The sequence below is a fragment of the Malaclemys terrapin genome, chromosome 5, assembly GCF_027887155.1.
Source record: "Malaclemys terrapin pileata isolate rMalTer1 chromosome 5, rMalTer1.hap1, whole genome shotgun sequence".
In the NCBI taxonomy this organism is placed as follows: Eukaryota; Metazoa; Chordata; order Testudines; family Emydidae; genus Malaclemys; species Malaclemys terrapin.
In genome coordinates, this window is record NC_071509.1 from 35,488,459 (window position 1) to 35,511,679 (window position 23,221).

The 23,221-nt window shown below is 42.1% G+C and overlaps 1 protein-coding gene across 2 annotated transcripts in view; it reads right to left on the reverse strand.

Moving 5' to 3' along the window:
- The window catches only part of CCDC149 (coiled-coil domain containing 149), a 60,535-nt gene that overhangs the window by 7,556 nt on the left and 29,758 nt on the right, over window positions 1-23,221 (reverse strand). The window contains exons 5-11 of one of the 2 annotated variants that reach the window (XM_054029447.1): window positions 19,064-19,180; window positions 17,074-17,246; window positions 13,813-13,885; window positions 12,374-12,458; window positions 10,136-10,280; window positions 3,583-3,659; window positions 1,313-1,345 (exon numbers count right to left, since the gene is read on the reverse strand). In XM_054029447.1, coding sequence (XP_053885422.1) covers window positions 1,313-1,345; window positions 3,583-3,659; window positions 10,136-10,280; window positions 12,374-12,458; window positions 13,813-13,885; window positions 17,074-17,246; window positions 19,064-19,180 — 703 coding nt within the window. The remainder of the gene's footprint in view (window positions 1-1,312; window positions 1,346-3,582; window positions 3,660-10,135; window positions 10,281-12,373; window positions 12,459-13,812; window positions 13,886-17,073; window positions 17,247-19,063; window positions 19,181-23,221) is intronic. The other variant, XM_054029448.1, reaches the window with a different exon arrangement.

A 23,221-nucleotide genomic window follows, 5' to 3' on the forward strand; every position in this document is an offset into this window, starting at 1 on the left:
TTGCGCTGGGAATTGGTTGTTGAGAGGACAATAGCTTATAAACCAATTGCTGATGTAAAGTGTCCAATTACACCAAAGTCTAAGAAGTGGGGTGACATACACATTTCTAATGCAACAATCACCGTGGTATCTAGGCAACCAATAAAAGATTGAAATGCTACCAGGATACTGAAACCCCATCTTTGCTCCACCCTCAGCAGAGACAAACTTATGTAAATGAGATCAGAACAAATCCACGCCCAAGACCTCTCCCAACACAACCATGCTCTCTTGTGACAGGTTGAGTTTCGCTGAACAATGAAACCATCAGCCAGTAAGGGAGATTCCTAAATGTGAAAGAGAAATTTTGCAGGATTGAGACCCACTCTATGGAACTCACCCCTGACAAAAGGTGACAACTGCAAACCTCACCACTTTCAAACACAAAATTCATTTATTTGATTTCGCTTACCCAGTTTCCCCCCCTACATGCAAGCCTACAAACAAAAACTAACCAACTAAAGAACCTACAAACTATCAAACCATTTCTCCTACAGGTTGGCAAAGAATGAATGTTAAGGCTATTTCTATTTGTAAATAGGTGGCATGGTGCTGGGCTAAGTAAATAGTCTATTGCTGGCGATGTTTAGGTAGCAATATTCATTCTGCTTTTAGCAACCTGAAATGTATTAAACTAGAATGATGTGTCTGTTTCACAAGTATGATTGAAAGTCAGCTCTCACTGGCAAGTCTTTCCAATGACAAAAAGTTCAACTCACTGTAAATCAAGTGATGTTTTCTTCTGAAAATCTTTCTTCTAGCATCAATCAGAGCAGGTGCTCTCACCCTTCACTCAAGCCAACATTCTTATGATAGTTCTCACAGTACTGATAGGAGATGGTATTTTACAGAGCAGAGGCCAGTTTGTAACCATCTAAAAAAGTTTTTGTGATCCCACTGGGTGTCACAAGACTCATATTTGGTATCTCTGAGCTCGATCACACTTGGAAACAAAAGTGCATTCTTAATTTACTGCTTCTCTGGTTAAACGAATAAATAAACCACACTGTTTGATGCAAGTCGCAATCTAGTGTAAAATTCAGTTACAACTATTGAGCATCATCCTTTATTATCATTTTCCCCAATTTAAAAGAACTGTCTTGTGCAGTAGTCTCTATTTCCCTTGTGGACATCTAACTCACTCACTTGAACATCTTAATCTGACAAACATAAAAATATTCAGATAACATTTCCATTTATTTACATGCTGTGACAATGTTTAACGTACTGCTAAAATTAGTTACTAAAAATATACATGTCAAGTAGAACCTACTCCCAAATCCCACTGAGACATTGTAGCTCAGGCCTTCAGGCAGCAAAAGAAAGGAAGAAAAGAGACAGTTATTGTATTAATATTAATTGGATGTCTTACCTAACTAGACTAACAATGGAGCAAGCTCTCAGCATTCCATTTATTCTATTTTTTATTTATTTTTATACATTTCTGCAAAGACCAAACATTGCATTTATTAACTACGAATTTCACTGAACAACATTTTTTAAACAAAGTAGAATAACAATATGTTAAATACCCATTAAATTTCAATTAGAATGTAAACCTATATTAGTGTGACTCAAGATAATTATTTTATCTGCATCTTGCATCAAGAGGATTTGAGTTAAAACTAACATCAGGAGTGGAACTGGAGAGATTTGTCACTAGGACTCTTCAGATACATTGCTAAATATTAGCTGTTTTTTGGTGAGCTTAGACCTAAATGATATAGGTTAGAACACCTGAAACCTTGTCTACTCTAGTGTAGGTACCTCTAATGGTAGCAGCAGTGGGAAATTGTTACCACAAACATAACCTAGTGTGTGAACATCAAGGAGAACAATGATTAAAGGAGCAACAATTAGGTTTAATGAGAGAAAAATAACCAAAAATGAACGTAATCTGAACAATGCACATTTAACTAAAATTAATAAATAAAACATGTTGAAAAAAACCTGGCTCTAATATCTTAAGTTGTATGATTTTATACTAACATTTAAATCAGATCGTTAATATTTTTCAGCTACAACCCATAGTGATAGTTCGATTGTTCCTTGCATTCGCCAAAGGGTATTTTTTCTGCTATCTACTATATTTGGATTTAAAATGTGTGTAAAACCAGCATTTTCACAAGTGACTAGTGATTTTGGGTTTCCAACTTGACATACCTTAAGCTGGATTTTCCCAAAAAGTGTTGAACATCCATCTTTTCAAAACCACTAGCCACTGAAACTTGGCTATATTTTTAACAAGTTTCTCACAAAAATTGTACATTGAAATCCTAATATGGAAACAGACACCCAAACACTTAATGCAAGGGATCTCACAAAACTGGGTGATGGGCCAATAAAATGGCAGATAAAATTAAACGCTGATAAATGCAAAGTAATGCACATTGGAAAACAATCCCAACTATACATACAAAATGATAGAGTCTAAATTGATATCACTCAAAAGAAAAAAAGAAGATCTTCGAGTCATCATGCACAGTTCTCTGAAAACACCTGCTCAATGTTCAGTGGCAGGCAAAAAAAGGAAAAGGGTCACCAAATGTTTGGAACCATTAGAAAAGGGATAAATAAGACAGAAAATATCGATGCATATACATAAATCCCTGGTACACCCACACCTTGAATACTGCATAGAGTTCTGGTTGCCCCAGCTCTAAAGAGCTATATTAGAACTGAAAAAAAGTACAGAGAAAGGCAACAAATATGATTTGGGGGATGGAACAGCTTTCCAGAGGAAAGATTAAAAAGACTGGGACTGGTCAGCTTAGAAAAGAGACTACTATGAGGTATGATAGAGGTCTATAAAAATCACAGATGGCATGGAGAAAGTAAATAAAGTTATTTACCCCTTTCACATAACAGAAGAAGCAAGGGTAACTCAATGAAATCAATAGGTAGCAGGTTTAAAATCAACAAAAGGAAGTACTTCTTCACACAACACACAATTAACTTGCGGAACTCATTGACAGGAGATGGGTTCAAAAAAAGAATTAGATAAGTTCATGGAGGTTAGGTCCATCAATGGCTATTAGTCAAGATGGTCAGGGATCAGGGCCGGCTTCAAGCCGATTTGGCCTATTCCCCGGAAAGGGGCCCTGCGCCTAAGAGGGCCCTGCAACGTCTGGGGCTGCCGGCGGAGCGGGAAAAACCACTTGCGCCACCATACAGCTGATCAGTGCAAGCCTGGGAGGGACGGGTGAGGAAGAATGTGATGTGCTGGGGAAGAGGCGGGGCCAGGGCGGGGATTCGGGGAGGGATCCAATGGGGATTTGCTATTCGCGTCCCGGCATGGGGCCCCGCACATGCTAAAGCCGGCCCTGTCAGGGATGCAACCCCATGCTCTGGGTATCCCCAGCCCTCTGACTGCCAGAAGTTGGGACTGGACAACCAGGAATGGATCACTCAATCGCCAGTTTCTGTTCATTCCCTCTGAAGGATCTGACATTGACCACTGAAGGAAGACACGATACTGGGCTAAAGGGACCATTGGTCTGACCCAGAATGGCCATTCTTATGTTTTTCTGAATTTCTACTAACCTGGAAGACTCCACAAACCAGAAATTTCCAAAGTTCTCAGCTTCTTCTCTAATTCTGCCACCCGATTACCTAGAATTCTGAAAAAAGAACATGACATATCAGCTCAGAAAGAGAAGACTCATTGTCACAGGGATTTATTCCACCCATACATGTTTGCATGGTTGTGGATACATTCTCCACAGGTCACAGCACATACATATTAACTTGTTTATCTTTTGTTTCACTAACAGTGATGGGCAACCCCCCGAAAAGTTCAGATTAAACAATATTTGGATGCTTACCTGAGCCTCTCCCAAAACAGAAGTCCCAAATAAATTTCCAGTAGATCTTAGATTTACTATGAAAGAAATACTGTGGGAATAGCCCCTATGGTATTTCTATTCCCTTCCTTGGCTGAAACCAGGAGGTAGAGCGGTATGCAAATATCATCTTTGAACCTCAAAATAAGATTTGAATTTTGCAAGCTTTTAGCCTTAGTTTTGGGCCAGTTACTTTATCCAATCTGGTTTGCCCATCAAGCTTTAATATTCCTTCGTAGCACAGCAAATGCTGTTTGATTCCACTGATCAGGGTCTCACTTCAGTACTAAGCAGTCTCAAGTTCTTTACAGACCTTCTCAACTGCTCTTAATTTGGACTGCATTTCCTGGGTCGCCAAGGCTTTTGTTTCTGATCCCTATGTAAATACCATCCTCAGCTGTCCAGCAAGATTTACCTTTTAGCCATAATTTGCCCCCCCCAAAATCAGATGATATTTTGTATCTAACAAGAAAGGTTCCATTTTGTTGCAAGTTTTGAAAGTATTTCACTTCTAGAACAAGTCTCTAAAAAACAGAAGGCCTTATCTAAATCCCAAACAACATTCAATGGAAGGGAGATACCTAAGGTATGTCTACGATTGGAGGTGGGGGAGTAATTCCCAGCTCGAGGAAACACACTTACACTAGCTCTAATTGAGCTAGCAAGCTAAATATAGAGCGTGACTATGGCAGGGAAAGCTGCGGAAGGGGCTAGCCATCCTGAATACATGCCAATCAGATACTCTAGGCATGTTGTCGGAGTACCTAGCCCCTCCCACTGCTTGGGACACTACTTTTAGCACACTAGTTAATTAGAGCTAGCACATATATGTCTCCGCGAGCTGGAAATCACACCCCAGCTCCAAGAGTAGATACACCCCAGAAGAGACAGCAATGCTAAAAGTGACCTAGCAGAGATAATGGACAGCATATTATATACGACTTTACATGAAGGTATAGCAACAGGAAAAGACAATGAAGTTTTGGACTGAATACTCAGACAGCACATCAAAAACGAGTGAAGCTACAGTCTCTGTACACAGCTCTGGTGGGGATGGAATACTGTGCTCAGCCCACCTAATCAGGTTTTTATGCCTCTCCCATTTGAGCACACCCGGCACCTGGTTACCAGAAAAAAACAAAACAAACAAACAAACAAAAAAAAACCCCCAAAACCTAGAAACTGGAAAGAATATGAAACACAGCAACAAAAATTAAGGGGCTAGAGAGACTGATGAAAGAAAGATTAAAAGAGGCTAAATATCTGTAGCCTAGCAAAGCATTTACCATGAGGTGTGTGCAAGGCACAGGATAAAAGAGTCTATCAGTATTTCAGTAGTGTAAATACTAAGGTGGGAGAGGAGAGTAATACAAGAGAAAGGGAATGAAATGAAGAAAAAAAAAAAGGGAAAATTTATGATAAATATCAGGGACAGGAGTGAAGTGAATGGGGACGGGGAATAGTCTATGGGTAGTAATACAAGCCCATCAACTGAGATACTTAGCCCCAAAGGGGGTGTCTACACTAGAATAAAACACCCACAGCTGGCCTGGGTCAGCTGACTTGGGCTCAGGCTGCAATGCTATAGATAGAATTACAGTGTAAACAAATTGGGTATTTTATAGCCCTGCAGCCTGAGTCAGCCGACGGGCCAGCCACGTGTATTTTATTGCAGTATAGACATACCAAGAGTGACAAAACATTAGGTCATGTGCCAATGGGAGCATTCATGCTCTGGCATAGGCACGCACTCAGTGACCAAACTGTTTTCTCATCTCTAACTTCAATGAAATCTGAGCCAATCAGCATTTTTATCTTATACATTTCCTTCCTAGTTAACTTTGAGACTTTAAAGACTAACGAATTTGAGCATAAGCTTTCGTGGGCTACAGCCCACTTCTTCGGATGCATAGAATGGAACATATATTGAGGAGACACACACACAGCATGAAAAGGTGGGCATTGTCTTACCTACTCTGAAAGGCCAATTAAGAGAAAAAAAAAAAAAACTTTTGAAGTGATAATCAAGATAGCCCAGCACTTCTGTTTGTACAATCTGACATCAGTCCAGGTTCTCCAAATCTTTCTGAACAAGTCTCTCATATTTCAAACTTGTAAGTAAACAGCCAGACAAGGCGTGTTAGTTTATCTTTGTTTTCTCAACTTGTATATGTACCTTTTGCTAGAGTGTTTATCTCCGTTTGTTGTACTTGGAACCTAAGGCTAGAGGGGGGTCCTCTGAGCTCTTTAAGTTTGATTACCCTGTAAAGTTATTTTCCCATCCTGATTTTACAGAGGATTTTTACCTTTTTCTTTAATTAAAAGCCTTCTTTTTAAGAACCTGATTGATTTTTCCTTGTTTTTAGATCCAAGGGGGTTGGATCTTGATCCACCAGGAGTTGGTGGGAGAAAGGAGGGGGATGGTTAATTTCTCCTTGTTTTAAGATCCAAGGGGTTTGGATCTGTATTCACCAGGGAATTGGTGAAGGTCTCTCAAGGCTACCCAGGGAAGGGAATTAGCTTTGGGATGGTGGCAGCGGACCAGATCTAAGCTGGTAGTTAAGCTTAGAAGTTTTCATGCAGGCCCCCACATTCGTACCCTAAAGTTCAAAGTGGGGAAGCAGCCTTGACAGCTTGTATTCAGTCTCTGAGGGCCATGTCATGTGTTCACTCAGTGCACACATATGCCACCTGTCCACAAGGCAGGTAATCATCCATGCTGCATCCAGTGCAATAAACTGGATATCCCCCACTCTGCTGCTGGACCTGTGCCTGCATTATAGTTACTCCTGCAGCTTCCCCTCTCCCCCCCTCCGATGGGAGTGTGTTTATTGGCCTAAGTTTAGAGAATGTTAATCAGGTGCATCTGGCTCTATTGTTCCCTCTCTAAACTCCCTCACAAAACTCCAGTTAGCTGCTCCTGTTCACTAGCTTCTCTGGTCTCTATGGAACTGGCTTTTTAAAACAGTTAACCAGGAGGCGGGGCTACTCAAGGGCTTAGGGATCAAAGCCTCCTTAAAAAGCTCTCAGCCCTGCAATCCAACAGCAAGTGGCAAAGGAACGTAAGCTATTGGCCTAATGTCTTTTCTAATTGAAAGCTATTATCACCCTGTTGCTGCTGCTGTTAAACAAAAGTACACCATCACTGGTAAACTGAAAAATAATTGTGTCTAGCCTTCAAACGGTGAAGATGAGCTTGGATTTTGTGAATTGGTTAATTCGTTGGTGGGAGACAAATGAGTTGACACCGATTCACGATAGTCTTTCCTACTCTATTTTTATTTATAATATGCGCATAGGAGTTCATCTTCTTGCCTTTGACAAAAAATGGATTAACAGCAAAAACAGCAGCAAAGCTCACAGCCCTCTTCAGAATGCAGTAAAGACAACTCTGTGTTCCAAATCTCCAGCCAAATGATGCTTTTGTCTGCTGTTTCCAACTGTTGTGTGTATATCCCACTGCAAACACTTTAAATCTCTATTGTACCAACACGTGTTTGGCCAGTCACTCAAAAAACACTTCACCTGGCTGGAGTGTGGGGAAGTGGGTCTGTTATCACATCCCCATCTCTGTACCAATCACTAATCCATCTCCACTTGTCCTTCCTAACAAAGATGGAGCCATTTTAATCCATAATATTTTAAAAGAACTCCTTCCAGTGAGACAGGTTAGCAACTGAGGTCTACAGTTCTTATTCATGAGCACTCAGTACAGTTGTAAAGACTGATTAGTGAAGGCAATATTAAATAGCCTATTTTCATTTCTTTCCCATTTGGTGATAATAATAAGATCCACCATTTCTGTAGGTTCAAATTGTTTTCCCCATGTTGTGCTCCCTCTGCTGGTCTGCTGCAAGTTAACTAAACACATTCTGGGAACTATTCTCCAGGGATGTTGTCTATGTAGATGGAGCAAAGTAGTAAATAAATTCAGGGGTTACAAGCACCATATGTCAAAGAGTCATCACTGTTTGGTTAAGAAGAAAGGAGGAAATGGATAGGAAAATAAATTGCTTCTCTGAACTTCCAATAGGGTTCTGCAAACAACAGGCAGTTAAAAACATCTAATGTGATTTCACAGATTCTTCTGTGCAGCAAGGTCATAAGGGAGGCCAGGGGAAGAAGAAAGGAACAGAAGGATGAAGAAAGGAGATCCTTCTACCTTTTTGAGCTAGGTCATCTTTCCTCCCATTACATTCCCTTCTCTCTCCAGCTTCCCCTCCCAGCTTGCTCTCTAACTCATCCTACTTGCATCTCCAACCTTGAGCAGGGAGGAATTTTGCATGAGACCTCTGTCAATTTCACCTCTGCAGTGCGCCTGTCCCAGATACAAACAAACAAAAAAACCCTCCCCTCCCCTGTGTATCCTTTCCCACCCTATCAAAACCTCATGGTGAGTCCACACCTCATCACCAGTTTGGTTTGCTTTCTTATTTTCAGATATCATCTGCCTTTATCGCTATTAGTTCACACTCCCAACATTTTATATGGGTTTGTAAAGTTTAGTTTTAGAAGCCCGAAGGCTTCCTTCACTTCCCTTGGGAGACTAGCCCATAGCCTAATATGTCTCACTGTCTGTCAGGATGTTTTTCTTATAAGCTGCCCTCTTTCAGTTTCATCCTGTTGCTTCATGCAGTATCCAAAATAAATTCCTATCCCTCCTTGCTGTTTGTGGCTTCCAAATATCCATAGGTTGCTCTGACTAAATGTAATATTCTAATTATGGGTGTGGTCACAACAGAGCTGGGGAGAGAGGGATATGCCTGTGTGCATATATGTAGCCCAAAGTTGCAATGGCCTTTTTTGTGTCACACTGCTGTGCAAAAAATCACATGCAATCTACCATCCAATACCATCACTACATATCTTGCAACTTTACTGCTTTTCAGGTTTGTGCCTCATTCAGTATCTGTTCATCCAGATTATTTTCCACCAAAAAGTATTCTTATGTTTCCACATGTTACTTTTCAGGCTACGCTTCTAATTTCTATTCATCCCTTCTCTGGCCCCCCATTAATATCTGCAACTCTTTCCACTTACCAAAGTTTGGGAGGGTTAATTAAATTATGATCTGGGGAAAACAGACGAGTAGTGAGGAACAATCAGGTCTAACTAAGAGTTGAACAAAGGCAACTATCTGGTAGTGAAAAACTATACCTGGTGCTGCAATGTCCATGCCGCTATTTTTAGTGCATTAAGTTTGAGCAGACCTAGCACAAGTCGGTCTACCCAAGCTGGGAGGCATACTCTGAGCTCTAATAAGACATACTCTTAATACCTAGATAGCAATTTGCAAAGTTTACAGACAAGAACAGGGCAAGTATAATGCAGGACAATGACAAAGAACCATGATATAACAGGTCTAGACTGAAACATGGTGGAAAGATGGAAGTCAGTGAGACAGCTAGGTTGGAAGGTGCCTGGATTTCTCCTCAGATTCCCTGGTACTGATGTGACGTTAGCCTCCCTTCAGCGCAACAGACCCTTGCTTCATCCAAAGCATTTAAGTACACCTACCGACTGTTCCTCCGTTTTTGTTGCCACTTCTAATAATTATGCTATGGATTCTGCCTAAGTATTAGAGTTATCAATTTTCAAAATGAGTCATCCATTCTAGTGCAATCCAGTTTCCTTTAGTATTTCGTCTTCCTTTCATGAAAGCTATCTGCCTGTTTGTGGCATCTGGTCCTGATGTGCCTTTGAGAAGCCTGAATTACCTCTGATTACCACTAGTGAGTCAGTGCTGCTAAAAGGCTAAACACAATCAAGAAATGCTTCCTTTCTAGTTCCTACTTTCTCGTGTTGCATAAGGACACAGTCCAATATCTTAAACTGTGTCAAAAGACAGTTCTATATTCTCATGCTGGCTGCTATAGAAAATCCCAAGTATGTGAGATAGCAAGATTAGATTAGATAGGATAGTTAAGATTACTGTCCAACATAAATAATTTATTAAATCACAAAACAGAATAGGAATCATACAGTAGTGTTACAATCCAACAATTTATGCCTCATAAAAATCAATCTGCAAGTTGCTATATTATGAATGGTCATGGCTGTGGCTAAGCAACTCTATTCCAAACCTATGACAATGACATTTCACGTAAGAGGAGTACAAGATACCTGGCCATCCTTCCCTTTCCTGTTTTTAAGTTCCCATTTTCTAGACAAGAGCTCAAACATCAAATGCTAGTTTAAAAAGTGCTTTGAACACCTGTGTTGGTTTCCCCCAAATTCCAAGTCATACTACTTACTTGTTGGTTTGCCTTTGGTGTTGTATGACCATGTTTTTCTCATGGATAGTCTCCAGCAAGGCAGTAGCCAAAGATTTGAGATCTGAAATGGACTGTGGCGTGGCGGGTAGGCTACAACCATGGTCCTCCGATAACAACTCTTGGACTAAAATGTTAAAACAAAAATGAGTCTTACCTTTATGCAGACAGAAATGTGACACAAGTAGTTAGTCAGACTTACAAAGCAAATCCACCTTTGTTTCATTACTTAGCTGAAAGTAGATTTATTCCAACCAACCAGCAAAACAAACCCAGACATATAATACTCAGTCATAAAAAATGGTGGCTGTTTGAGCTGATCACTGTCCCGTAGCAATTGCCAGCACAAACATAGGTAGACCCATTTTCTGCTTAGCTAATATTTCTTTTGGAAAGAACAGATTTCTATTCAGTTGGAAAGAGCCTCATTTTTCTATCCTATGATCTCCTGCCACTGGCAGAAGAGGAATATTTTTCTTCAGTCCACCTGAAAAAACCATGCCCACAAAGAAGGTTTCATGTTTAGAAATATTGATTTCCTAAGGTTGTTTGAGATTGATGTGACACAATCAATGTGTGTCACACATCAGCCTATAAGAAACTTCCTCTGCAATAAGAAAGCCTGTGGACTCATTAACCTTGTTCAGCAAGTCCACTAGCATGATCACATTTGGTCATCTGCTGTGGCTAGAAACTATACAAATGTATAGCGAAGAAGACATTAACCAAGGGTGGCCACCTGTGGCTCTGGAGCCACATGCGGCTCTTCAGAAGTTAATATGCGGCTCCGTGCATAGGCACCAACTCTGGGGCTGAAGCTATAGGCGCCAACTTTCCAGTGTGCTACAGGGTGCTCACTGCTCAACCCCTGGCTGTGCCCCAGATCCTGGCCCCACTCCACTCCTTCCCCCAAGGCCCCGGCCCAGTAGTGTAGCTCGTGGGGGAGCAGCCGCTCCCCCACTGAGCACAAGTGGCGCCTTGTCAATTTCTTGGCACCTTTTTAATTTTTACTCACCTGACGGTGCTCCGGGTCTTCGGTGGCACTTTGACAGCAGGCCCTCACTCGCTCTGGGTGTCTTCGACAGCACTGAAGGACCCACCGCCGAAATGCTGCCGAAGACCTGTAGAGCGACTGAAGATCCCGCCGCTGAGGTGCCGCCAAAGACCCGGCGCGCCACTGGGTGAGTAAAAGCACCGCCCCGTCAGTAAAAGCACCGCAGCGGGTGACGCCTTTATTTTTATTTATTTATTTTTTTTATTGCTCCCCATGTTCCCTCCACCTGGCTACGCCACTGCCCCCACCCCTTCCCCGAGTCTGCCGCACCCTTGCGCCTCCTCCTCTCCCTCCCGAGCCTCCTGCACACCACAAAACAGCTGATCGTGGCGGGTGGGAGGTGCGCGCTGGGATGGAGGGTTAGGTGCTGATCGGCGGTGCTGCTGGCGGGTGGGAGACACTTGGGGCGGGAGCTGACGGGGGGCTGCTGATGTGTTCCTGTGGCTCTTTGGCAATGCACATTGGTAAATTCTGGCTCCTCCTCAGGCTCAGGTTGGCCACCACTGACATAAACAGAGCAGTCAATGCTGACGAACTTCTTGAGTTTCAACCTGTCATGACAAGTACTGCTGGTTTGGTATGTGCCTGTGTGCATGGAAAGAGGGTGAGGATCACTGTGCAGGAGACAAGATTTCCACGGGGAAAAATCTTATCCTATCCTCATCTTTTCTGATCCTTCGCCTCTGTTCAGGGTGTGTGTGGGGGAAAACATATGGGATGAGGGGATTACTCTGTTGGTCTCTTCCTGAAGGTAACCATAGAACTCCTCCTGCAAGGGAGAAGCAAGCCACAGTAGCCCCCAAGTGCAGGAGTGGAACTTGGACTTAACAGGCCCCCACCTTCCTTAACTTGCCTTCTCTGTATTACTGCTGAAATAGAGCATCAAGGTTGGCATTGTTAGCAGAGAAAAGAGATGACACAAGAAGAGACTGATCTGGGTCAGAGTTATACTGGGCCTTGAAGAAAAGGAGAAGAACTTTAAGCTTGATGTAAAGCTGAAAAGGTGGAAGCAAAGGAAGGGAATTTATGGGGTCAGACTGACAGGAAAAGGAGATTGGCTGGCAGGTTAAAAGATGATTAGGAAGAAAGTGATGTGAGAAAAACTTCAAAGTTCACACTGAAGAAAGAATGAGGTACTGTACCACCACGTTCCATCTATGCAGTACCTTGCTTTGCAGAAAGGACTCCAGTCAGTGCACTGCTGCTGGATCTACTGTGAATCTTTGAATTTTTCCGTCTCTCTAGAGCATTCTAAGAAAACAAAAACATTTTTTTTCCAGACATTAGCCTAAGCATTTTCATTAGAGTAAAGGATCTGAGGGAGGGGATATTAATCCTGGAGTTTCTCTTCTAGGGCATGAGTCTATCCCTACACTGCTGGTTGGATGAGGGGGGCTCCTTCTGGAGTATTGGATATACTAGCCAAGAGAGCCTTTGGGACCCTAACGAATCTATGCACTTCATCACCATCCCCCTTTACTGTTCTTTCTATTTCCTCCTCCACTATCACCCCCCACACACCCACCCCACTTGGGTTTTTAAAAAACTTTCCTATTTCTGGAAACAGTTGAATACATTTGTAAAAGCCGTAACAGTCCATGGGGAATAGCAGTCTGGGATAAAATTCTGACTTTCCAGAAAATTTCTCTTGGACATGCTTAAAGAGGGGAAAAAAAAAAAAGAGCACTAAAACTCTCTTTAAGGTCCTTTCAGCAGAAAATGCTGGCTTTTAGGAAGAGTTCAAAGCAAAATCATGATTCTTACTAAAGCTGAGCCCTAGATAGTCCCAAAGAACTGTCCTTCAGAAATCAGATACACACACAGCACCTGCTTTGTGGCCTCAGTTTCTCAGGTCTATGCCTGGAATGGGGGTGGCAGTGCTTTGGAGGAATTTTGCACTTCACTAGAATGGCAGGGAATGCTGTGACTGCTTAACAGTGATTAACGAATTAAGAAGCATCACCAATAGGCTTAAAGTCTCATGCAGAAGGATGGAAGACGTGTTTTTTGATTGAAGTTGGAGCAGAGGGTTAGAGGAAGAATAGTCAGGCATCTAAATTTATTGTGCAATAGAGTGCATACAGCTTATCCTCAAAGTGGAGGTATAAGGAAGATATATCAATCATTAAAATTTGCCAAACAATAGTACTGATGTTGAGAAATATGGAGATAACAGAACAGCTGCATGATAATAAATGTCCTAACACTTTGTAGAAAACACAAGAGCATTAATTTTCTACCACCACCAATCCTCCATTTAGCAACAATCTGGAACAATGTCACATTCTAACCCCAACTAGGAGCAATTTTTCCTAGATCTTGAGAGAACACCTTCACTTTCTAGATATTTCTAGCAGCTATTTCTTTATGCTATATAACAGCTGAGAAGTCTATAGGGAAGACTGGGGATGTAAACAAAATACATAAAGGTACTAAAATTATCTAGTTGTCTTAAACTACAGTTAAAAGGAAGTGGTAATTGCACATGGAATTTTAACTTTTAAGGTGCTATAGACAAACAATTTTACACTTTTAAAATGTGTATAAACAAATGAAAAAAATTAAACTCTATAAATAGAGGAGCGCAGCATAACGAGAACTCTACCTTGTACTTAGAAATATTAGATTTAAGAAGGTTGACCTCCTCTTGAAGTTGCTTTAATCTCTCTTGAAGGTATCTGGAAAATACGTAATATATATCATTAGACTCCTGTATATTGTTTGTTTGTTATTTATTAAACACTGGCAATGTGTTAGTCATTGCGCAGCACAAGGCACAAACAGAGCCACTGGCAGGATGTTTCACATGAGGGGGCTTCTACAGTTATGTCTTCACTGGAGAATTCACCTAGCACGGGTGGAGCATCCCCACTGCAAAGCCCTACCCACGCCAGACATATGCATTCACATATGATGCTGCATTAGCCTATGTGCTGGGATGGATTGCTGGTGGGATATCCCATGGTTCTTTGTGGTACATTATACTGGTTTGCAAGATGCTCACACGCTCTGACTTAGCATGAAATTGTCATCTCTGGCAGTGCCATGAGAACAATATTTTTATGTTCTGAACTTCCAAGTGGAGACATCTGTTGAAATGCTGTGCAGCCAGGCTGGATTACCCTACATTCGCACTGTGAAGTTGACAGGTTGCCAGCCCAGGCTGAAGCACCACCAAAGTTCAAGACTATACCCTCGGATGTGTCTACTAGTCTGGGCTCAATCACAGATTAGGGGCAACATCTGAGCTAGAGCCTGAGCTAATTCTTCAGTGAAGACATACTTGACTTCAGAAGTCATTTCCCCACCTTTGGCCTCTTAAGACTGGATGTGTATACTGTAAAACCTCAGAGTTACAAACACCAGAGTTACGAACTGACGAGTCAACTACACACCTCATTTGGAACCGGAAGTATGCAATCAGAGAAAAAGGGGAAAAAAAGCAAATACAGTACAGTACTGTGTTAAAGGTAACCTACTAACAAAAATAAATAAAGGGAAAGCATCATTTTTGTTCTCCATAGTAAAGTGTCAAAGCTGTATTAAGTCAATGTTCAGTTGTAAACTTTTGAAAGAACAACCATAACATTTTGTTCAGAGTTATGAACATTTCAGAGAACAACCTCCCTTCCCGAAGTGTTTGTAACTCTGAAATTCTAGGTAATTAAATGTTATGGACATACTGCAAAGCCCATTTTTAGTCTCTAGGCTCTTGGGTAGGGGGATTGGATGGGTCAGTTTTTCTTGTATTATCAGTAGATATTTACTTGTGCCCTCTGTATTTTAACCTTAGAGAACAGGTACCTATAAGATATATATACACATTTAAATAAAGGGCTTGTCTGTACACTGTTTTTATATTGGTTTAGCTAGATCGGTTTTAAACTGGTATAGTTAAAAATAACACAATCAAGTGTGGATGCAGTTATACTGGTATAAGTACACTCATACCAGCTGGCTCTCACCATAGGGTAAGGAGAACACACTGTACTAGTATAACACCTTTATACTGGTATAATTGCATCCATACTACAGTTCGGACCAATTTATTATTTTGGATAAAAGAAAAATCACATCCATAACTAACAGTTAAATTGGTACCAAAAAAACCCAAAACAACAACAAAAAAACCCCTGTTTAGACCAGGCCAAATAAAAAGGAAGTGAATCCAGAGTTGCTAGGGATGAGGGAGTACCTGTCGCACTTATGCACCTCAGGGCTTGTCTACACTAGAAACGCTGCACCTCTGTAACACTTCAGTGTAGACACTTCCCACGTCAATGGGCGGGGTTCACCTGTTGCTGTAGTTAATCCACCCCCCCAAGAGGCAGTAGCTGTCTACACTGTGGGTTAGATGAGCTTAAAGCAGGTTGCTCATGAGTGTGAATTTTTCACACCCTGGAGCAACATAGCCGGGTTGACCTAATTTTTTAGTGTAGACCAGGCCTGAGCCTCTTCAGGGCCCTCTCTTCTAATATCCTAGGAGAGAGCCCAGATCATATTGTAACTGCACTTCCCCTTTCCAAAGCAGTGACAGAGAATTAATGGACTTGTCTACAAGGGCAAATTTACCAGCATAACTATATTGGCAAATTTCCCCATAAAAAGACAAACCCTTTCTGTGGTCAAAGCTGGATCCATAACCATGTATCCATGTGCTCAGGCCACACATTTACAAGCTCAAGATTCTGTTCGGTCTCAGTATTCACTGCAGGATGTCTGAAGGATACAAATATGGCTACTTCTGACGTTGCCTGTGATTCCGTGCAATAAATTGACAAAGAAAATGAACCATTCCCTCCTTCCTCATCCCCACACACTGCAAAGCATCGCTGCCATCATTTCAGCCAAGCAAAACCCAAATAAGCTGCCTGCCATTATGAATTACGACTGCTAGTTCATGATTTAAATGGAATAAAAACAAATGTGAAACCGAACAAATACAAAGCACAACACTTAAGAGTCCAAATCTGTCAGTTTACATTCTTTGAAATATGTTCTTTAAAGCTGTGGTTTGGCTGAGCTCCTGATGCAATCACCAATTTGCTGCCTGTGACACAGAGGCTAATTGGTGCTAATGGGCAAAGGGTTCACCGTTCTTTACAAGCAACTCCTTTCTCCGACCTGAGAAACTCACGACACCTAACACACCACTTGCATGGTGTTTATTCATGAAGTGTAGCATGTGATATAGTGATTCCATATATCACATGGTGGAGAAAGACACTCTGTAACCATTCACTGAGCAGAGGGGGTATTTCATGAAAGATTGGATCCTGGTTTCTAGGAAACCAGCCAGCTTTGCAACAGTACATGGGGGGAGGAGGGGAGAACCCACTTTATTAGATAAGGAAGGGAACTACTAATAAGCATAGGCCTCCTAGCTCAAGTTTTACGATTTTGTTTTGTATTGTGACCATTTGCTTCCATCACTAGTTTCTAGTGAAATCTCTATTCTTTCTTAAATAAACCTTGTTTTATTATAAGTGCTCACAAGTGCTGTGCATTACACAGGAGCAGCGATTTAAGATAAAACTGAAATGGAGTACACTACTCCTTGGGGAATGGATGATCTGGGATTTCTGCGAGTAGCCAGTGTCGGGGCTGGATATCAAAGGGGAATGCTCCAAGGGGTCTGGGGTGCCCCTCTTGCTAACCTGCAAGACAAAGACACGGCTGGCACAACTCAAGGAGAGTGCTTTAGTGGCTGACAGGCTGGGGGTGTTAAGGAGCTAATACCCAGCTACCTCAGACAAGGCTACCTCTCGCTAGAGGCAGTGGGTAACAAGGTGACTCAGTCCTAGTACCATGTGAACCATCACACTGTACATGCAGGAGAAGCACTGCAGACTTCCTATACACTCACCTGTTTTCCATACACAGGGCATCTACATCAATGATGCGATTTTCATGTCCTCCCAGGATGTGATTAAGCTCTTGGTTGAGTCGGTCTGTTTTATCTTGGTAAGAAGAGCGTTCTTCCTTTACATCCTGCAGTTCATCCAACGCGGCTTGAAGATCATGTTCCAGAGTCTCAATCTGAGAAGCAAAGCAAAGCTCTGCTATCATTATTCTGCAGAATTTACTGAAGAGTACATCATATCCAGACACAAAAGAGTAGCAAGTACTTCACTTCTGAAGAAGGTCAGATTCAGAATGCCAGTTAGTAGATTTATGATAATCCATAAAAGTAAAACAAAAAGTTGCCGTAAGCATACTAAAAGGCAGCATATGAAGACTGAACCAACCCCCCAGATTCAAACATCCTTAAAACTTTAGAGAAGTTTAGATCCAATCTTTGTGGATCACTACATCTCTACTCATGCTAACTGAATATATCTGGAAAGAAGAAATTAGAATTCACCCTGACCCAAGCAATATTTTAATTTATGATGCTCCCTATAATTGTTGTCAATAATATCACTGAAGACACCACTGTAAGAAAAGTTGAGATGCATCATAGCCTTTCTACAAAATTTCTTTAGTTTCTGACAAATTCATAGAGCTACACTTTTTTCTGCACTTTTATTTCCTCCCTTTTAAAATGAGAGCAAAAAAAGGAAAATAAAGATTGTATTTGTTGTTCTCCTCTTTTGATCATGCATACACAATTTTGTTTTAAAAGTATTGTTTACTCTATTTTTCTCTATTTTGTTAAAACTAAAGTTAAAACAAAGTCCAGCAATTAAAAATGAAGTAGCTTGCAAAATATTTAGAAACCATTTGGAATACAATAGCAAAGGAAGATCTTATTCATACTATAGTCAGAACTAGGTCAGCAACAAGTATGCCAAGTGGTTCCTAGCATGGTTATAACTTGGTATCATGGGACCAAAGAGCTAGCATTTGGGTATAGAGTAGGTCTGGGCTAGCATAGAGTGTGAGGCAAAATCTAGATAAGGCTTTCTTGTGAGATGAGTTGTTCTTAAGAAATTACAGTTTTACCTGAATGGGGGGGAGGAGGTGCAGGGGACCTTGGTGGTTTTGGATTGGACACAGATCCAAGATTGTAATGACAGGTTTAGCTCCTGGGATTAGAATTTAAAACCCAGCAGCCCTCACAATTCGAAGGGTTTCATATTTAAGGTTCAAGTTTTGACCCATTTCTAATTATAAGAACAAAACTTGTCTACATAAGGCAGAAAAACTGTTCTAACACCTGTCCTTAAAACTCAGTTGTTTCAACTGAAGTGTTTGCAGGCTTTTGAAGGCCTTCAGTACAGTAAGCAGGAGTAAACCAGATGAGAACTGGGATGAGAGATACCAATTATCAGTGAAGACACCATGAAGTCTTGGTGATTCAATACACAGTGAGTACTAAGTGCAGTGTTAAGGAGCACTTTCCTGGTGAAAGACACAAGGAATTTTGGAAAAGGGATCAATCAGAAGTTTTACCCAATTGTGGAAATAAAATAAAATAAAAAAAAAAACAACAACCTACTTTTACACATTAATCTGTCCCCTGACTAAATTTCAGTTTGGGCATCTCGTATCATGTCGACTTATGTGCCTCTAACATTTCTGATTAAATATGGGATTCTTCACTGACAATCCTAAACTGTTGCTATGTGCTACTCAACAGCTGTCACATTCCACCCTAGAGGTGGATGAATTTCTGAGGTGAAGCACCTCGATCTATACCGGTGCATACCTTGTAAATGCATAAAGTGCCCTGAATGCTCTTTACACATCTATACAATAAATACTACCAGAGTATATACTTCCTTGCCACCAACACCACTATCTGCATTGCAAACCAGGTAACAGCAATTACAGCACAGCAGAGGCATAGCAATTTACTTGTTCTTTTGCCAACAGTGAAAACAATCTCTCACTGAACGCCCATTAGTTATTACTTGTTCTCGTGCTTTCTCCAGCTGCTGAACAAGGTCTTCACGCTCGTGTGCTGCAAAGTGGCGCGCCCCAACTTCTTCATCTCCAAGTCTTTGTTTTGCTATTGTCATTCTAAGGAGCTGCAAGAAATGCCAAGACTTCATAAGCCACAGAACACAGGTTGAACACTTGAGAGAATATTAGCAGAGTATATTGTATCACTAGATAGGGAATCTGTTATCAGAGAGCCTTTCCAGCTCTCACAAATCTCAACCAGGCATATTTAACAAGAGATCACTTTTGTACCTATGAGCCCAATCCCATTCTCATTCAAATTGATGGGTGTTTGGCCAGTGACTTCAAAGAGCCAAATTAGGCCTTCTAGCAGTAATTTAAGGATTTTACATATGAGCATATGTTTAAAGTGAGCATGGACATATGATCCATCCTCATTCTCCAGAAATGACAATGTTTTGAATTTTAAGAATTATTTACTACCAGAAATATCTTGCTTTTATATCAGGCTTTTCACCCCTATATCTGAAAGCTGTTTGCAAAGGATGATAACTATTATTCTAATTTTACAGATTAGAAAATGTGGCACAGAGAAGTACAGTGACTAGCCCAGCACCACACATGTACCTCCTAAACTAAATCCAGTTGCAACCTTTGTGCAGAATTAGCATGAAGATTTAATGAATGGGGCTTTTTTACATGAACATGAAAACAAATCTTTTTGAAATATCTATTAACATAATAATAGTGGAAGATGTTAAAATATTTAGCTAAAATGCAAAACAAAATCTGTAAGATCTTCAGCATCTTTCAAGGCTAGAGAACATTATTTTTTAAACAAAGCCTGACCTGAATTAACATCCAACCATTTTCAATACTACTGTTAAACAGAGGCTACTGGGAGGATTAGATTTTAAGGATTAAAAGGGGGTAAAATAAACAGCCTACAGAGTGTACAGGCTGCAGAACATGCATCATTTAGAATTGTTTATACTTTCCACAGTTCAGAAAAAGTGCTACATCCCAGTAGCCCAATTTGTGGGATTTCCACAGAGGCTTCAGAAATCTGCAGTGAGAATTCCCATGACTTCCCTCCCATTTTTCAGCTGCATAAAGGAATTAATGTGCACCATTATATTTCAGAGTTAGCAAATCAATCTTCTGAAACAGAAGAAGACTGTATATTCCATCTATTTTAGGTATTTAGAGGATGCCAGTAGGCCATCAAAAACAGGCTCCTCTTCTCCACTGCAGCCCCTGTTTAGTCCACACAAGTGCTGCTACTACAGCTTCTCCTGATAAGCTCCAAAGGGTGACTTACAGTTCCTCAGTGAAATAATAGTCCACAGGCTGCTTTATTTTTGACAAACTGAATTTCCCCCTCCCCATAATTAAAAAAAAAAAAACGTGTGGATTATATTGTAAGGAGCACACTCTGAATTATTCCTGGAAAATATACCAGTGGCTAATTTAAAAATATATATATATTTTTAAACCAAGCAGATTTAGGAATGGGGTCAGAGCTTTCATCTGATCATACAGACATGAAAGGGGAGAAACACATATTGCTAACAGCCAAACTGTATTATAGAATCTCACCTTACAACTGGTTAGAAAAGTAACAAATGAAATAAGGATCAGAAAGCTCAGAAAATGGGAGCAGGGAACAGGGCCGGCTCCAGGCACCAGCCTACCAAGCTTGTGCTTGGGGCGGCACCTGGAGGGGGGCGGCGCGGTGCGGCGCTCCTGCTCTGGCCACCGGGGAGAGTGGAGCCCCAGCCGGGGCTCGCCGCCCTCCCCCCCCCCCCGCCCCCAGTGCCCTCCCCTGCCGCACGGGGGGGGGGAGGGGGCGGGAGAGGCGGCGGCCGGAGGCTTTTTTGCCTGGGGCGGCAAAAAAGTCAGAGCCGGCCCTGGCAGGGAACCTCTCCCCGCTCAATGCAAGTATCAGCTTAGGATCTCTCCAAAGCACACACAGCACTAGATAGGGAGAACTTGGTTAATGCCATTCAACCATGCTCATCCCACACCCCAAGAAGGGGCTGGGGTGTAATATGTAATAACAGCCTGTGGTGCTGCAACAATTTGTACAGTGGGGGTGCGGAGAGCCATTGAAGCAAACTGTAAACCCTGTATAGGATGGAAATCATATGAAACCAGGGGGTGTTGTCACATCCCTAGTTCCAGCACCCTGGATTACAGCCTTGAGTAAATACTACTTGCATGAATAGAGGTTGCAAAGTTTGTTCCAGTCAAATCACAGTTCTTATTTACTGATGAAATGTGGGGGGAGGGAAGGAGGGGAAATCCTAAACACAAAGTGCCCCTAAAATCTAACATCTTATTCCTAAATGACAGATCACTTCAGACATTCAGCAACTCAGACCGCAGGTGTGGCCAAGCAGGCCTAGCCCTCCAGCTCTGCACCCTGCATGTCTGCTGATGTGGCACCACCTGCTGTAAAGATTTTTCCCTTTGTAACTCTTGGAATGTCAGCATTTTAATGTTATGCTAGAGGGAAAAGCGAAGGAAGGGGAGGGAGAAAAAGGGTTTATTCTATATTTTATCCTTTTATTATAAAGTTTGTACTCCGTCCCTCTGGCACTGTATTTTTATTGAACTATCATTCAGAATGGAACCACTCAGCTTCATTTTGTTGCCCTATTCCTCAGAATAGGTTAATACAAATAGAGGACCCCGCAGGACTCCAAAAATATTTCCAGCACAGAAGATTTTGAAGTGAAGTGCACTTTAAACAGAGGCAGTGGTTCCTGACAGGCTCAGCATACACTAAACAAACAGGCTTTCACCAAACAAAGCAGAGTGCAGCATGCCATTATTTAGCAACACACTCTACTGTGCTAGGATCAGGCAAAAATGATAAAATAGACCTTTATTATTTTAACCCAACATTTGGGTTAAAATAAATAAAGATGGGTGCCTCAATCAGACCTCACTGTTATAGGTGCTGAACAGAAATGAAGTGAAAAGTGAGTTCTGCACAGCAGGCAGTTGTCACAGTTAACACAGGCATGTTTATCTGGCGGAGCCTTCTAGGCACCATGGCTAAGGCTGCAAGTCTTTCACGGATGTCAGATTCCGTGACTTTCTGGGACCTCTGACTTTTTCAGCTGCAGCAGCTGACCCCAGGGCCGCCCGAGCAGCTGGTGTGGCCCTGTGACTGGCTGCTGCTCCAGAGGCCACAGGCAACTGGTCTTGGGCACTGCCCAGGAGCAGTGGTCCAGAAGCAGCGGTCTAGGAGCAGCAGCGGGGCCAAGGACCACCCCCAGTGCTGGAGGAGTGGTGGGGCCCCAGGCCGGGCCCCTGCCTTGACCCAGGAGCAGTAGGGGGGTCAGGGGCCTCCCCCTGGGCCGGAGGAGCAGGGGGGTCCTGGGCCAGGCCCCCCCTACCCTCAGAAGCAGCAGTGGCCAGCCTAACCCTGATGAAAACAACTCTAGATAACAACGCAGGCAGCGGCCAGCACTCAACACCAGAATTCATAACACTGCTTCTGCCAGATAGCCTGTGACCTAGGCTGGGAATGAGGACCAATTCTGCAGCTTGAATTGTGGTAAAGGTCTCACACTGGGCAAGTAGTTTGGGTAAGGGAATTCTGGTCAATGGTAAGCTCAGGTATAGGACTTCCAAGCCACAGCAGGCTGCTTGGCCCAGGGATGGGACCTCTGACACAGTAGGTTTTCACAGGACAGACTTAGTTTGACAATGACTGTGTCTCATGTATTGTCAGTAAAACTGTAGCAATTATTTTGGACACAACACAACATATTGTCCTATCACTGAGCTATACCCTTAGCAGCTCAGCAAATCATTTCTCTGCCAGTGACTTGCGTGAGTATTTGGGGACTTTAACAGCAGAGTCAAGGGAAAGGGTAGGGATGGCTTTGTGGCCTGCATCATGCGGGAGGTCAGACCAGATGATCATAATGGTCCCTTCTGACCTTAAAGTCTATGAGTCTATGAGTCTATGAGTGGGAATTATGGAGGAGATGGCAGTCACCTCATCTTCTAGAAGCGTCTAGCTCCCCCCTCCACCCCAATCAATTTCTATTTAAGGCACGAGTGTGATCTCTTGAGGCCCTCCCAGTTTAAGGGTTTATTCTCCAAGTATCACTGTCCCAACACTGGATAGAAAAGGAGTTTCAAAATCA